Genomic DNA, 14028 nt, shown 5'->3' on the forward strand with positions numbered 1-14028 from the left:
CAGCCAATGATTGATAATTGCGAGTTTTAGTCCAGTTCGATAGCTTGGCTGATAGTTCCAGCTATCTTAGTGCGTTACCTACAACCAATAGTTGATAATTGCGAGGCTCACATAGTGGGTACCCTCAGATAACAGTTGCACTCATGCTGTTATCTTTACTCAATACGGGAACGACAGGTTCGTAATCTATCGCGGCGCTGGAAAGCTCCGCACTGGAACATGTCTTGACGGCAATCAATTCCGGAGTCGGATCACGGAGGTAAGGACTCGGTTTATTCTAGAGGAAGAAAGACAGGATCAAGATATAAAGACTTGCCTCTAGAGCCGGATCTTACCCTATCAACCGCCAGTTCATTTCATACGGTCCCCAATTTACCCATTCCCCCCATCTACCACATCAAATAATCCATCATGGCTGCTCTGGTTGAACATCTTCCCCAGCAGGATGTCACCTCCAAATCTGACGCAAAGACAACCCTCCAAACCTCCATCCTACCAGATTGGGAGATCAAGGCAGAGAAATGCCGAAAGATCCTACGCGAATCTCTCAACCCAGACTGGCTGCTCCCTACCAACAAACTTCCTTCACCAGAAATACTCAATGTCTCTACCTTTATTGAAGAATGCGACTTCTTCTCAGCTCGAGAGCTGAAGATTACGTCTTCTAGCGCCACAAGTCTAGTTGAGCAGATGGCGTCTGGCTCTTTGACAGCTGTAGAGACGGTTACTGCCTTTCTGAAGAGAGCTCACGTTGGACATCAACTTTGCAACTTTGCGACAGAGTTCATGACCTCTGAAGCTCTCAAGGATGCTGCCGAGCTTGATTCTCATTTCAAGGCAACAGGAAAGGTCAAGGGACCTCTGCATGGACTTCCCATCTCTACCAAAGAGCACATCGGGCATAAAGGACGTATTGCCCACTCAGCGTACATTGCTCTTATTGACAATGTCGTTGAGGAGGATGCATTGATAGTTCAGTACTGCAAACAGGCTGGAGCAGTTTTTCACGTGCGAACAAATGAGCCTCAAAGTGTCATGGTAAGTGACTCCTCATTTGTTGAAGCTTTTCTAACAATATAGCACCTCGATTGCTCAAACCCGATCTATGGCACAACGGTCAACCCGCACAACCGCAACTTGACCTGTGGCGGCTCAAGTGGAGGCGAGGGAGTCTCTCTAGGTCTACGCTGCGCTGCGTTGGGTATTGGAACTGACCTTGGAGGTTCGGTTAGAGTACCAGCTGCTTTCTGTGGCGCCTATGGACTGAGGACCACTGCACTACGAAACCCGTATAAGGGCGTTTGTCTACCTGGCAGTGGACAGGAAAGTATTCGCTGTGTCATCTCTCCCCTAGCAAACAGTCCACAAGATCTGGCTCTTTTCCAGAAGGCAGTAATTGATCAAGAGCCCTGGGAGGTCGAGACTTCATTGGTTCCTTTGCCTTGGAAACAGGTTTCCCCGCTTCAGTCTGGTAAATTCACAGTTGGCGTTATGTGGAACGATGGGTACGTCTCTTGTTTTTAAACTTCGAGTATCAACTAACATCTTTCCAGCATGGTTCAGCCTCAACCACCTGTTCTTCGGGCACTACGGCATGCTGTTGAGAAGCTCAAGGCCGCTGGCGTTACCACAGTTGACTTTGAGGCATATAACCACCAAGAAGGCATCGACATTTGTTCAGCTCTTTACTTCCCTGAGTGTGCAAAGACCCAGAAGGACCTTCTAGAGGAAAGTGGAGAACCGATCGCCGAGTTGTCTCATTACATCTTCAACTTCTCTCGGCCTGAGCCTCTTTCTGTGCCAGAGAATTGGGCTTGGAATGTCCGACGAGACAACTTTAGAGAAGCGTATGTCCATTCGGCCTACTAAAGATAAATACTAACTAGACCAGTTATCATCGAGTCATGAAGGAACGAGGCGTTGACTTTATCCTCAGTCCGGCGTACCCAGGACCTGCTGCTCTATTAGCTAATGCTCATTACATCCCATACACAGCAATCTGGAACGTCCTCGATCACCCAGCTGTAACGTTCCAGACTGGTCTCAAGGTCGACCCAGCCGTTGACGGTGCTGATCTGAACTATAAACCTCGATCTGCAGAGGATGAGATAGAGTACCGCAAGTGTAAGTTGAATCTATATTGACTTCTGCCAACAAAGGATCATCTAACACGAAGTACAGACTCGGCCGAAAAATATATCGATGCGCCTCTGGCATTGCAGTTGATTGGAAAGCATTTCAAGGATGAAGAGACTGTTGCTGCTGCAGAGTTTGTGTCGAAGATTGTTCAAGAATAAGTCATTCAAGTTAGACAACAACAAAAACAGTAGATAGATAGATCACGAGTTGAAGCCTACCGCTGTCACTTCTGCCCGTTTTTTCCTTAGGTCTTTGATATACCTTGTAATGTTTATTGCCTTAAACCATTTAGGTTTGTACCAATACTAGCCTCGGCATTATGACACTGGCAATCAGGGAGGAGAAATCCGGCGATAAGCTAGCGGTGCAGTTACTTATCTCTAGCCACCATTTAAGCCTCGACTTCCCCGCTCCCTCAAGTCCCACTCTGGAAGGCTCGCTCTTCTCCGCTTTAACTCTACCCGATGCAAAGGTCACCATATCCAGATGACCGGTATCAACAACCCTCATGCCTGAAGTCAAGTTACGCGCCAAGACAGGGTGCTTTACCTGTATGTGTGGAGCCGCTGGTGGAGAATTGATCGACTGACTGTCTCTAGGCAGACAACGTAGAGTCAAATGCGACGAAAAGAGGCCGTCATGCCACAATTGTGCTCGTTTTGGTCGGAACTGCGTTTGGCCGGGTGCATCAGATATGTCCGATAGACGAAGTCGGTCCAGATGCTCACCCCATGCAAGACAAACTAACGATAAAAGGTGCGAAAACCCTCAATCTGCTCTCACACGACCTTCAGGCCGCAATGTTACGCCAACATGTATCTTGCCAATCACAAGCAAGTTCTCTTCAATTTACAACATGGCGCATCCCTTGTTCCAGTCTGACACAGAACATGAGCTCATCCATTATTTCCTTAATTTCTTCTTTCAGTCTCTTACTCTCCCCACAGGAGATGAAACATACTATTTGCAGTCTCTATGGGAATTGATGAACATGATGGCACGAAACAATATTGTCAAACACGCTGTGTTGGCAAGCTGTGCTTCCAACAAGCACATTATGACAGAGGATAATCGCTACCGACTTCTTGGTTTGCAGTACTACTCGAGAGCAGTGAAAGAGATGAACCAGGAGCTTGAATCCTTCCAGTCTGATAATACTGTTCAGCATTCATGCTTATTGACTGCAGTATCTTTCTTCTACATATTTGGTGTATGTATGAGTTCTGTCCGACGAGTCTTACTGCTACTAACCTGCATCAGTTCTGGGGCATCGATGCAAGTAATGATCCGAGACCTCATGTCGACGGCGCTGTTAAGCTTCTCACCATGAAGAGTCATGATCAAGCTGCCAAGTCATCAACGCGCACATACGATCGCGTCAACATAGAGAGTGTATTGTATCAGGGCTTTCTACTGGCCACTCGAAGGCCTTTCAAACCCGACTTTCGAATGGATCCAGACTTCATCAGCCATGCCGAGTCATTACTGAACATTGGTTCCTCAAACTCATCGGGCATAAATTCAAGTTTGATACTAGGTGTACCAACATCATTGTATCGCCTCATCCTAAAGGTCATGGACTCCTACAATATCTCGACAGACAAGGTCAACGATTATTTGGAAGGTTTACGGGTCGACATGGACTATTGGGAACAACTGCTTATGAATGATGATATCCAGGATTCTTCAGCTAGTGGTGCATGTTTCAACGACTTGATGATATTAGCAGCGTCTCTTTTACTTGACCTGGTTGCCAAAAATCTCGATCACCGCATTATTACTTCAGAACAGCAAAAACCTTGGAAGTGGCAGATGGATCTGGCTATGGTGATTCTCCAATGTCCAGAAGAACACGACAAGTGGAGCCATTGTTTTCTCGGAGCGTGGCCGCTGTTGATACTTGGCTATGGAGCGAGGACCGTAAGGGAAATTACATTAGTAAAGGACGTGTTGGGAAATATTCGTCAGCGGACTGGCTATGGGGAGGTGCAAAGGATTCGGGACGAGCTGGAGGAGATTACGAGTCTCAAAACTCCCGGGTAATCGCTTTATTCAATGAATCATATATGATGTATTGATTACGTACTGCATTCATTACCAACATCAAAATGTCCTGTTTCACAAGAGGTATACCTCCAGCATTCTGTACAATTTTTATCGCTAGTTTAGTCCGTACATCAGTGACCAATATCTTCCTCTTGTGAAAGGATTATTGGAGTCAACTACCCTAGACCATTTTACACCCACGTTAAACCCTGCATGAACGGACACGTCCCCCCCTGTCAGATCATCATTAAATATGCCTTTCATTCGCTCGTCTAAATGGTAGGCGAGCCCCTAATGAGGAGCCATTAATTATCTCATCAGAACGAGGATTCTCAATTCCCCTCCTCTTTTTGCGACTTCTTTTCTCTGCACGGACTTGACGCTTCTGAAACTCAAAAACACCTGCATCTGTTCAACATGTCGACCCCCCCTGCGGCTGCGACAAGCCCAAAAAGTGTCAAGAGCCCTGCTAAAAGTCCCGCAAAGAGCCCCTCCAAGAGCCCTTCAAAGAGTCCCCCGCAGCAGGCTCAAACAGGTGTGGAAGATGCAGGCGTTCTTGAGCCAGAGCATTGGCAACAGCTTACCGAGGTAAGGATAACATACTTCTTGGCGCTCAGACACTGACAATAAATAGGAAGAGAATGCTGACCCTGAGGATGATGCTCATTCATTGAGTGGGGAGAGCCTCGCGCAATCAACAGACTCTGTTACATCTAGTATTTTTGAGTACCGCAAGCTTCATGGCAGGACATACCATCGCGAGATTGGCAGTGCACAGTATTGGTAGGATTTTCCTTGGTTCATGCATCGGCGACAAGGCTGACATAAACAGGGCGGCCAATGACGAGCGACAGAGTGAGGTGCTTGACATCAAGTAAGTTCAACTCACTTTATAGACAGGTCACGGTTAACAATGCAAGCCATCACTGTCTTACTCTAGGTATTGGAGGAAAGCTTCACCTTGCGCCTATTGATACAAGCAAGATCACAGTAAGTTAAAAAGAAGAGATGCGATCGGAAATTGACTGTTTGAAGAAAGCGCTTGACATTGGAACTGGCACTGGTATGTAAACTAGCTTCTGCAGTATGAGAACGCTGGCTGACACAACCAACAGGTATTTGGGCTTTGTAAGTCAAAGTATCCATTTTTAGTTGCAGTACTAATACAAAACAGAGACTTCGCCGATGAGCATCCAAACATCCAAGTCATCGGTACCGACGTCTCACCAATTCAGCCTTCTTGGGTTCCCCCGAATGTGCAATTGTCAGTCATCGATGTTCCAACCAAATACCCATATGACTAACATCCACAGTGAAATCGAAGACTGCACCCAAGAATGGACCTTTGCCTCCGACTCAGCTGACTACATCCACATCCGTTGGCTCGTCGGTGCTATTCCCGACTGGTATAGCTTCTTCGCCGAAGCGTACAAGACCTGCAAGCCCGGCGGCTGGGTTGAAAGCTTTGAACCCTCTGGTATCATCACCTCTGATGACGGTACTGTGGAGGAGAACTCTGCGTTGGACCAATGGGGTAAGATCTTTATCGAGGGTGCTAAGAAGCTCGGTATGAGCTTCACTGTGTACGAAGAGGAGTTGCAACGCAAGGCTATGGAGGCTGCTGGCTTTGTGGACATCCAACAATTTGAGTACAAGGTATGTTTGATACAAGACTTGCTGACGAAGCTAACTCTATGGTAGACACCTATCGGAGGCTGGCCCAAGGATCCGGAACTGAAAGAGCTGGGTCAGTTTGGCAAACTTGCGTTCCTGGCTGATCCTGAGGGGTTTGTTCTTTTTGTTGCTAATACTATTGGTTGGTCTGCGTCTGAGGTTCATGTTTATCTTGCGCATGCAAGACGGGAGATTCAGTCTGGGAAACATCATCCTTACTACAAACAGCGGGTCGTCTGGGGTCGCAAGCCTGAATAAGTCTACTGTAGATCTACTAGTGAAGGAAGTTAAGTTCAGATCCTCCTACTGGTTAAGTTAAATCAAGTAACAGATTTACTCTATACATCTCAGTTAATCTCTACCCTAATCCTCTTTACCTATACAGTAAAACAGTACAGTAGGCAAGCTGCTAGCGCGGAAGGTGCAGCAATAACTGTGACTGGAGTAAATGTCTGGCGGGGCTTCCGTTTTCAGTGCCTCCACCTCGACGGGGTTGCCGTTTCTGATCTCCCCGCTACCTTCCTTGTGCCGCAGACCAGATGTTCTTACCAAACTAACCCATTGGACAGCGTTACATTACCCTTGACCTACAGATAATCCTGTCCACCGTTATTTAATTCTACAAAACCAGGCTATTACAATTATCTGTTGATGTATAGTGACTCGTCGTGGAGGGGAAAATCGCATTCTAAAAATCTGAACGGTTATGTCTGAATCTCCGAATGCCCTCTCTTTCCCTCAGTGCATCATCAATGCGGTCACATTGCGCCAGCATTTCAGAAATACGAGTTTTTTTTTCTTCATTTTTAATCCAAGAGTGTTCTTCGAATTGAGGCGATCACGATGGTATAGCTCTCATCTTATGACTGTTTGGTTTAGTGGAGTTATTCAGCTTTGAAACTTTTAAACAGTTGTGTCTGGATACCTACCTTCTGTCAGGTGAGGGCATCACCATCCACTTCATCCTACCCAGTGACAGTATCCGATAGTGGGGAAAACTGGCCTTTAAAAATTCCGACCGCTATGCGTGGACTCTGAAATGAGGCGATCACCATGATTAACTTTATATGATGTGATAACGTCTCGTCGTGGAGATATTTATCTTGGAAACTTTTACACGGTTGTGTTTGAATGCCAGATGTGGCGGTGTTACTGAGACGCCTGAGATCATTGTGGCGGTGTATATAAGCCATGCTCAAGCTAAGAAACGACAAGCCAGCAGTGAAAAAACGAGAACTTAACAGGCAGTCAAGTCAATGATGGATGTATGAATGATGTCAGGACGTGCAAAAAGAAACTCCGGTACAGGGAATCGAACCCTGGGCTCCGCGGAACTTGATCTCTCAGGTTATGAGAGCGCGAAATGTTAGCCACTACACCATACCGGACGCTAATTCGTTGAAATAGGCATCACAATCTATCGCTCATACCGCTACTCAACTTTGTTACTACCCTACAGAATCAATCACCATCAACTATTATCCAACAAAATGAGTCTTCTTCAAAGGCAAACTCAATAACGCTATAAAACATGATGTGAAACTCTTGTTATCTTTCTACAGAGAAACTTGTACACTGTCGGGTAGGAGAGAACAACAGAAGCTTTGTGTTGACATTCGCCACATATCCAGAGGATTTTGAGTGAGCGATCAGAGCGTTCTGACCGTGGAAAGTGGAAAGCTAATTTTAAGACGCTGGCAAAACCTATAACTGATCAAGCTCCACGAGAAAGTTAAAGAATAAGCTTAAACACGGCCATGTTATTATTTCATCGTATCTAAACAAGTCCTGTTGATTTTCATCTAAGCGACCTTGGAGATCTTGAAGCCTCCGGGCATACGAGTCTGGAACACCCCATTAGGATCAAATTTTGTTGCAACCTTCTTCAAGAACTTGACATTCTCCTCCCCATAGGTAGAAAGAGGATCCTGAGTAAAGTCGGCATAGTTAAGATACTCCCACTCCACAGCAGCATCTTGGTCCACACTATACTGCTTAATCGTCTCGCGGAACTTGACCATCCGCTCACGAGCAAGCTTCTCTTGTTCAGCACCGTTGATCATGTGTTGGACTTGAAACATGACGGCGTTGTCCTTCTCCCGGTCGAGACCAACGACGTTTCCGCCTCGTGAGAGGGAGTGTTGCGAGAAGATGGTCGGCATGGCTTGGAAGATGGCGTGGTTGATAAAGTCACCGTCGGGGGATTGAGCCTTCCAGTCGGCGACGAATTGCTCATGCAGGGCGAGGGCCTTTTGGTACATGGCGAGTTTGTTCTTGAAGGTGATGGCAAACCAAACGTTGCTGACCAATTAGTCTTTAATTCTATAAGCGAAGGTTATTACCTACCGGTATCCAGCAACAAGTTCAAGCTCGACCGTCATGTTGCGATGACTATCCTTGCGCAAATTGGATGTCTCATAAGGAATCTTCCAGAATGCATCCAGAGCCTTTGGTGAAGCGACGCCAGTTGTATCCTCATACGAGACGGTGATACCAATCTTGCCAGCCTGAGGCGTATAGCTCCAGAAAGGAATCACGGACCCATCCTGATAGTTCTCGATGTTATCGGTCCAGTTCTTGTAAGCTTCGACATGCGCCTCTGTTGTTTCGGTCGTATACGTGACAAGTCCGCCCCAGAGAAGAGGAGCGTCGAAGGCCTGTACGTCAAAGCGGGTGACGAGGCCAAAGTTGGTAGAGCCGCCCTTCAGCGCTTTCCATAGGTCGGCGTTTTCGTCCTTGTTGGCATTTACGATGCGTCTGCGTGTGTTAGCGTTGAAGAGGGGAAGGTTGTGGAGGCTTACCCATCGGCAAGGACGACTTCAAAGTTGACAACCTGGTCGCATCCGAAACCACGACGGGCAGTGTAAAAGGTATTACCGCCACCAGTCAGAAAGCCTCCGACACCAACAGAAGAAGTACGGCCGCCAGCTGCAGTAACACCAAAGGGTTCGAGGGCCTCGTAGACCTCGCGCCAGATGGACCCGGCGTCAATTCGGGCAACCTTTGTCTCTTCAACATATGTGGTCTTGTTCATTAACCCTAAACAAATTAGAAGGGATCATCATACAAGTAGGGGATATGTACCTAGATCAATCGTGACACCATCGTTGACTGCAAATTAGATAAGGTTTGTTTCACAAGGCCTGGCGACTTACTATTATTAGCTGCCCAGACGGTATGCCCGCCACTCCGCACGGCAAGATTGCACTTCGTATCAGGAACCAAGGTCTTAATAATAGTAGACACATCCTCGGCACTTTCAGGTTGCACGATACAATAAGGCTGCAACTGCGATGAGATGGAAAAGTACGATTGAGTTCGGGTCTTGTAACCTTGACTGTCAGGCGCATAGACGTGCTTCAAACCCGCACCCTTGAGCAAAGCACACTGAAACATTAGTTACTCCATTAATGAAAAGGGGTGCAGGGCTTACACAGTTCTCGTTCTCCATGGCTCCAGCTGAAGTAAGGAGCATTGCCGTCCAGGCCAAGATTGATGTACCCGACTTCATATTGACAGATGTGACACTGAAAACGGAAGATGATCTGGAGGCAAGAGAAAAGAGCCTGTGCGGAAACTTTGGTCTTTTGTGATCGTCTCGTGAGACACTGATTGCTGGATGAACCCTTGTTCTCAGGCGAAGAAAATGGCGCATTGGAAGCGAGTTTGTATGCGATTGGTTTGTCAGATGACACAGGCAGGGGTCGGATATGCATGTTGGTTGATCCTAGTTCGCGGAATGCTTGTGCTGGTATTGATGATCCTGGGATTGTCTGCTCTTCGGGGAAGTGGAACCTGGGAGGATTGATCTTCATTAATCACAAACAGGTGGCTTTATCACCAACATCTACCATGAAAGAGTTAACCGTGTTGATGATCTCTTCACTTCTGCCAAGGAACATGGATTCGTGTGATGAAAATGATGTACAACTAGTGTGACTTCAAGGTTTGAACATTGAAGCAGAAGATTCTTAAACCGAGACTAACGTCAAGTTCCCGAGATCCACAAACTATTCACTACAAATGGAAACCAGGCCGATAAAATTCATATTCCCGTCATAAGAAGCAAAGCAATCTCACCACAAGGCATAATTTATACCTACCATCATTATAAATGTGACTTCGGCAGTTACGATTGACAGTCTATAAGAGGCAAAGATTATGCAGATCTCTGAACAAAGTTTACAATCCTTGTTACAGCTGAAAGGCTGGTCATTTCCACCGCTTCTTCTTCATTCGGCCATCCCGTTAAACCCCTGCATCGGGGATTCATACCATCGGGAATCCACAGCAACGAGAGTACTTAGACTACAAAATTAAGTAGTTAAAGTTCTGGTCTAAGCTGACACAAAGTGATCTAATTATTTCGTCTCTTATGCTTGGGATGGCCAGTTCTTCCGACACCCAGACGGCGGCCCGTACCTAAACTGTCTTTCCCGTTGAAGGATATTCCGCCTTCTATTAATCTGCGGAATATCACCCTCGGCGATAATCACTCCCGAAAGTATTTTATATGACCTTGTCCTGTAGAAATTTAAAGTTCTGGTACCCCGAACGGTGGCTGGCCCTTGATGCCTGTTGACACCTAACGGTCAAATGGACTTGCTCTCTTTTTATTTTTCTTCATCGATATGATGCTTTAACTCTCAGGCTGCCCAGCGTTTCGTTTTTTCTTTTGTTGTTTCTCCTGGATCTTTTAATGTCACAGTCGCAATGTCCTTTCCCATTGTCAATGGCGTCGAGGTAGCAGTTCCACCGCCCGATGGGTACAAAGTGGACTTTGACAATCCTGAGACGGATGTGTCGATGATCCGCAAAGCATTCTGGATTTTCGGACTGGAGTTTGCATTTGCAACGGCATTCCTAGCACAGCGCATGTATACCAATGCCGTGCTGTTGCGGAAGTTTCTTCTTGATGATTGTAAGTTCCCTGATAATGGAAACTCCTAACAGATACTAATTTATTAGGGTTAATTCTCTTTGCTTGGGTAGGCAATTGGCATGCCTCAATTGACGATATACTGACATCTCCAGATACTGTCCATCGCCGCGCAATCGTGTCTTCTCAGTGCATACAGTCGTAAGCTTCTTGGCGTCCATGCATGGGAAATGCCGGTCGACAGCAATACCGAGTCAGCATTGGTAAGCGCCACCTTCTACCATGTCGACATATAGCTTACACTCTACAGCTTGTCATGTGTACGACGCTCACGTACATCCCAACTACGATTCTCTCGAAATTGACGCTCTGCTTCTTCTACTTCCGCCTCTCGCCGTCGTTATGGTACCAATACACTGTATATCTCACCGCCTTCATCTGCACAACGAGTTTAGTCGGAATCTGGTTCAGCGTTCTTTTTGCTTGTAAACCCATTGCGGCTGGTTGGGACGTCAGACTCTCGGCTGATGCGACATGCATTAATCGTCCTCCGATTTACGTTACACAAGCTGCTTTTGGATGCATCACCGACTTGATGCTGTTGTTGCTGCCTATTCCGACTGTCATTGGGTTGCAGATGTCTATGAGACAGAAGTTTGGCTTGCTTGGGTTGTTTGCTATTGGTTCCATCACCCTCATCACATCGATTGTCCGATTGGTCTTGTTGCTACCGAGTTTGTCGAACCCAGACCAGAGTTGGTCCTTGGCCGAAGGTTGTCTTTGGGTGTAAGTATCCTTCCACAGTTCCACAACTCCGACTAAACATGACAGCATCATCGAAGCCAATCTCCTTATTATGTGTGGTTGTCTACCCACCCTTCGCGTCTTCCTCAAACATGTTGCGCCCCGCGTCCTTGGCGATCGAAGTCAGAACAAACCAAGCGAACAGAACAGCGGAAGTTATGGGCTACGGACTTTTGGTGGTTCGAATGGACCGCGACGCAAGTTTGATACACTTGTGGAGCTGGAGCATGATGTCCGTTTCAACAGGAATAGCCTGAGGCCTGATATGGGGAAGACGAATGTAAAGATTTACAGCGGACGATCCGATGAGTCCTTGGCGAACCAAGAGGCGACCGGGGATGGGGACAGTGAAGATGGGATATTGCAAACTAGGACTACAACAGTTCAGTATGAGAGGTCATAGGTTGCGACTGAGTATAATGCACATATTAATTGTCATTGATAGTCCAAGGGTCCTATTTATATATGCCTGCTGGAGGCGGCGGAGAAACAGCGGTTTCTAGCTGAACATAGCACTGTTAACTGTACTATGCCCATGACACAATAGATTCCAAGTTTAGGCCTTTGGCTTGGTTGATCATACTTTACATAATGGAGGTCAATTTCCTCTGCTGGATCAGGGCTGGCGAGCTTGCAAGCGTTGTAATCAAGAGACGGCGGCTGATTCACTTCAGTAACACAGTCCACACAGAGTCCAGTTAGGTTTCACGGGCGAGATGCAATTCGACCTAGCTCTATAGCTAACGAATTGAACAGTTATCTCGACAGGTGCATTGTGTGGAGGTGAATGTAGGAAGGAGGGGAGGAAAGGCTACTGTGGAAGGCACAGCAACCTCCCGTGAGTGATAGCTGCATTGGCGATATTTGAAGTTTAGTCGCTGTGGGCGACTATCAATTTGATGAGCCTATTGAGTTGCAGCTTGCCTGGTGAGTTTCACTTCATTGTTGAACTATTAAAGTCCTATAAAACCCTCATATCAAACTGGGACAGCTTGTCGCCAGTGTGTCCACATTACAACGTATTTGAAGTTCCCCACACCTACAAAGAAGCTCAAGCGACTCCATATGTGACTTTTGAGTGACTGATTGCATAGATCTATAGCACAAGTATACCCAAACCAAAGACCAGTGCTGCAATCCAAGGTCCACCGGTTGGGTTTCCTCCAAACGCCATCCCATCGTTCGGTTCCGGTTCCGCTGTTCTGTTATTGCCGTGTGAAGCATTAAACATCTTTTGTGCTTCGAAATCCGCTTCAATCTGTCCCGGACTACTGCAGTTCTCATGGACAAGTTTAAGTTGCCCCTTCCAATAGTCATCATCCAGTAACCACAGGTGAGCATCGATGGATGAGTTCAATAAAGCGGTGATGACCATACCGTAGCAGGGATCGCATGGCTCTTTGTATGGTCTCTCTCCACCATCGGCCGGCCCGTGTTGTTCATATATGACGTCTAGAGAGGTCAGCCTTGTGGGAAAGAGATGGTTGTACAATACTAACCCAAGCAGTAACGACCTGAGCTTGTATCTTTGATACAAGTCACATTCCACATTAGCTGAATGTCACTGGCGTCTGCAATCAAGGTTTGCAGCTGATGGGGGTCGTCTTTCGTTCGATCTTCGGCGCAATCTTTGGTTACAGTCTCGTTCCATTTTTGGAGGGACGTAAAGCAGGTAGCGGTGCAAATAGCGTCGACTAATCTGTTACTTCCAACCCATCCTTGGTATGTATACTTCCCTAATGTCCGGGTATAATCGTCGCATTCGAGATCCGTTTGCAAGGCCTTGGTACAACTTGATGTGAGATTTAAGCTGTCGATGTACATATCGCTCTGGACTTTGATGGCATTGACAGCCAGAGAAAGGCTTAGAATAATTATGAAGTGCATAGTAAGTATGTGAAGCTAAGGAAGCCTGATACCGCTAGTCAGGACCCTCTCTTGATTTATAAAATCACACAGATTCCGCTCCTTTATCGGCTCAGGAGAGAAGTGGATTTAAACAGGATATTAACTCTGCTTTGAGAAAGTTGTCAGTCGCGCTAAAGATGCCAAGATGACACAGACCCAGTACATTAAGCGGATGGAACTGTCTGTTGGTTGGTAGCGGAGAACGCACACTGCAATAGCCAATGTAATCCCGCAGCAAGGGGGCGTCACTAGCACTTCTCTGCAAAATCATCATTAACCTTTCTATGTCCAAAACCGACTTGTTATACGTTAGTAGTAAGAACGGCCAAGGCTTTTTGGATGCACCTCAATTGGTTGTTATTCTTCAGAAGGAGAAATACAATCAGACTACCAACAGGTCACCATTTGTAACCACTCTGCAAGCGATTGGTCGGGGCCGCCCCTGCCCCCTGGTGCTATGGAGCCACTTACTTGACACTAACAACCAACAGTTAATAACTAACAGCCAACAGATGATGAGAAAGAGGTGGTCAATACGTGAAAGCGTCAATCAGGGTTTTTATCAAGGAAGAGAAGGA

At 46.6% G+C, this 14028-nt stretch overlaps 5 protein-coding genes and 1 non-coding gene across 6 annotated transcripts; 3 read left to right on the forward strand and 3 right to left on the reverse strand.

Moving 5' to 3' along the window:
* Positions 1-411: 411 nt before the first annotated feature.
* On the forward strand, positions 412-4182 carry B0J16DRAFT_274742 (amidase signature domain-containing protein; the record flags this gene model as incomplete). Its single annotated transcript, XM_046123681.1, has 8 exons — positions 412-1038; positions 1081-1505; positions 1554-1847; positions 1892-2124; positions 2182-2255; positions 2663-2694; positions 2743-3349; positions 3400-4182. The coding sequence occupies 8 exons, from the start codon at positions 412-414 to the stop codon at positions 4180-4182; spliced, it is 3075 nt and encodes a 1024-aa protein (XP_045979299.1).
* Positions 4183-4519: 337 nt separating this feature from the next.
* On the forward strand, positions 4520-6224 carry B0J16DRAFT_349382 (S-adenosyl-L-methionine-dependent methyltransferase). Its single transcript, XM_046128896.1, has 9 exons — positions 4520-4773; positions 4820-4968; positions 5018-5059; positions 5106-5175; positions 5221-5248; positions 5301-5313; positions 5360-5449; positions 5499-5841; positions 5887-6224. Exons 1-9 carry the CDS (start codon positions 4603-4605, stop codon positions 6115-6117), a joined length of 1137 nt encoding a protein of 378 aa, XP_045979300.1. The 5' UTR covers positions 4520-4602; the 3' UTR covers positions 6118-6224.
* Positions 6225-7156: 932 nt separating this feature from the next.
* On the reverse strand, positions 7157-7247 carry B0J16DRAFT_t295. The gene has a single exon. It is a non-coding gene; the product is annotated as a tRNA-Glu (tRNA).
* Positions 7248-7329: 82 nt separating this feature from the next.
* On the reverse strand, positions 7330-9425 carry B0J16DRAFT_349387 (uncharacterized protein). The gene is made up of 6 exons (XM_046128897.1): positions 9293-9425; positions 9015-9246; positions 8944-8970; positions 8661-8898; positions 8206-8616; positions 7330-8160 (listed from the first exon to the last, which is right to left on the reverse strand). The coding sequence occupies exons 1-6, from the start codon at positions 9368-9370 to the stop codon at positions 7662-7664; spliced, it is 1485 nt and encodes a 494-aa protein (XP_045979301.1). The 5' UTR covers positions 9371-9425; the 3' UTR covers positions 7330-7661.
* A 966-nt stretch (positions 9426-10391) lies between these two features.
* B0J16DRAFT_349391 (uncharacterized protein) lies at positions 10392-12236 on the forward strand. The gene is made up of 5 exons (XM_046128898.1): positions 10392-10780; positions 10828-10847; positions 10894-11001; positions 11049-11524; positions 11570-12236. The coding sequence occupies exons 1-5, from the start codon at positions 10573-10575 to the stop codon at positions 11943-11945; spliced, it is 1188 nt and encodes a 395-aa protein (XP_045979302.1). The 5' UTR covers positions 10392-10572; the 3' UTR covers positions 11946-12236.
* Positions 12237-12482: 246 nt separating this feature from the next.
* B0J16DRAFT_375706 (uncharacterized protein) lies at positions 12483-13673 on the reverse strand. The gene is made up of 2 exons (XM_046130717.1): positions 13042-13673; positions 12483-12994 (listed from the first exon to the last, which is right to left on the reverse strand). The coding sequence occupies exons 1-2, from the start codon at positions 13427-13429 to the stop codon at positions 12639-12641; spliced, it is 744 nt and encodes a 247-aa protein (XP_045979303.1). The 5' UTR covers positions 13430-13673; the 3' UTR covers positions 12483-12638.
* Between the last annotated feature and the right edge of the window lie 355 nt (positions 13674-14028).

This window comes from Fusarium flagelliforme (assembly GCF_020744385.1).
Source record: "Fusarium flagelliforme strain FIESC 12 MPI-CAGE-AA-0113 chromosome Unknown B0J16scaffold_7, whole genome shotgun sequence".
NCBI lineage: Eukaryota > Fungi > Ascomycota > Sordariomycetes > Hypocreales > Nectriaceae > Fusarium > Fusarium flagelliforme.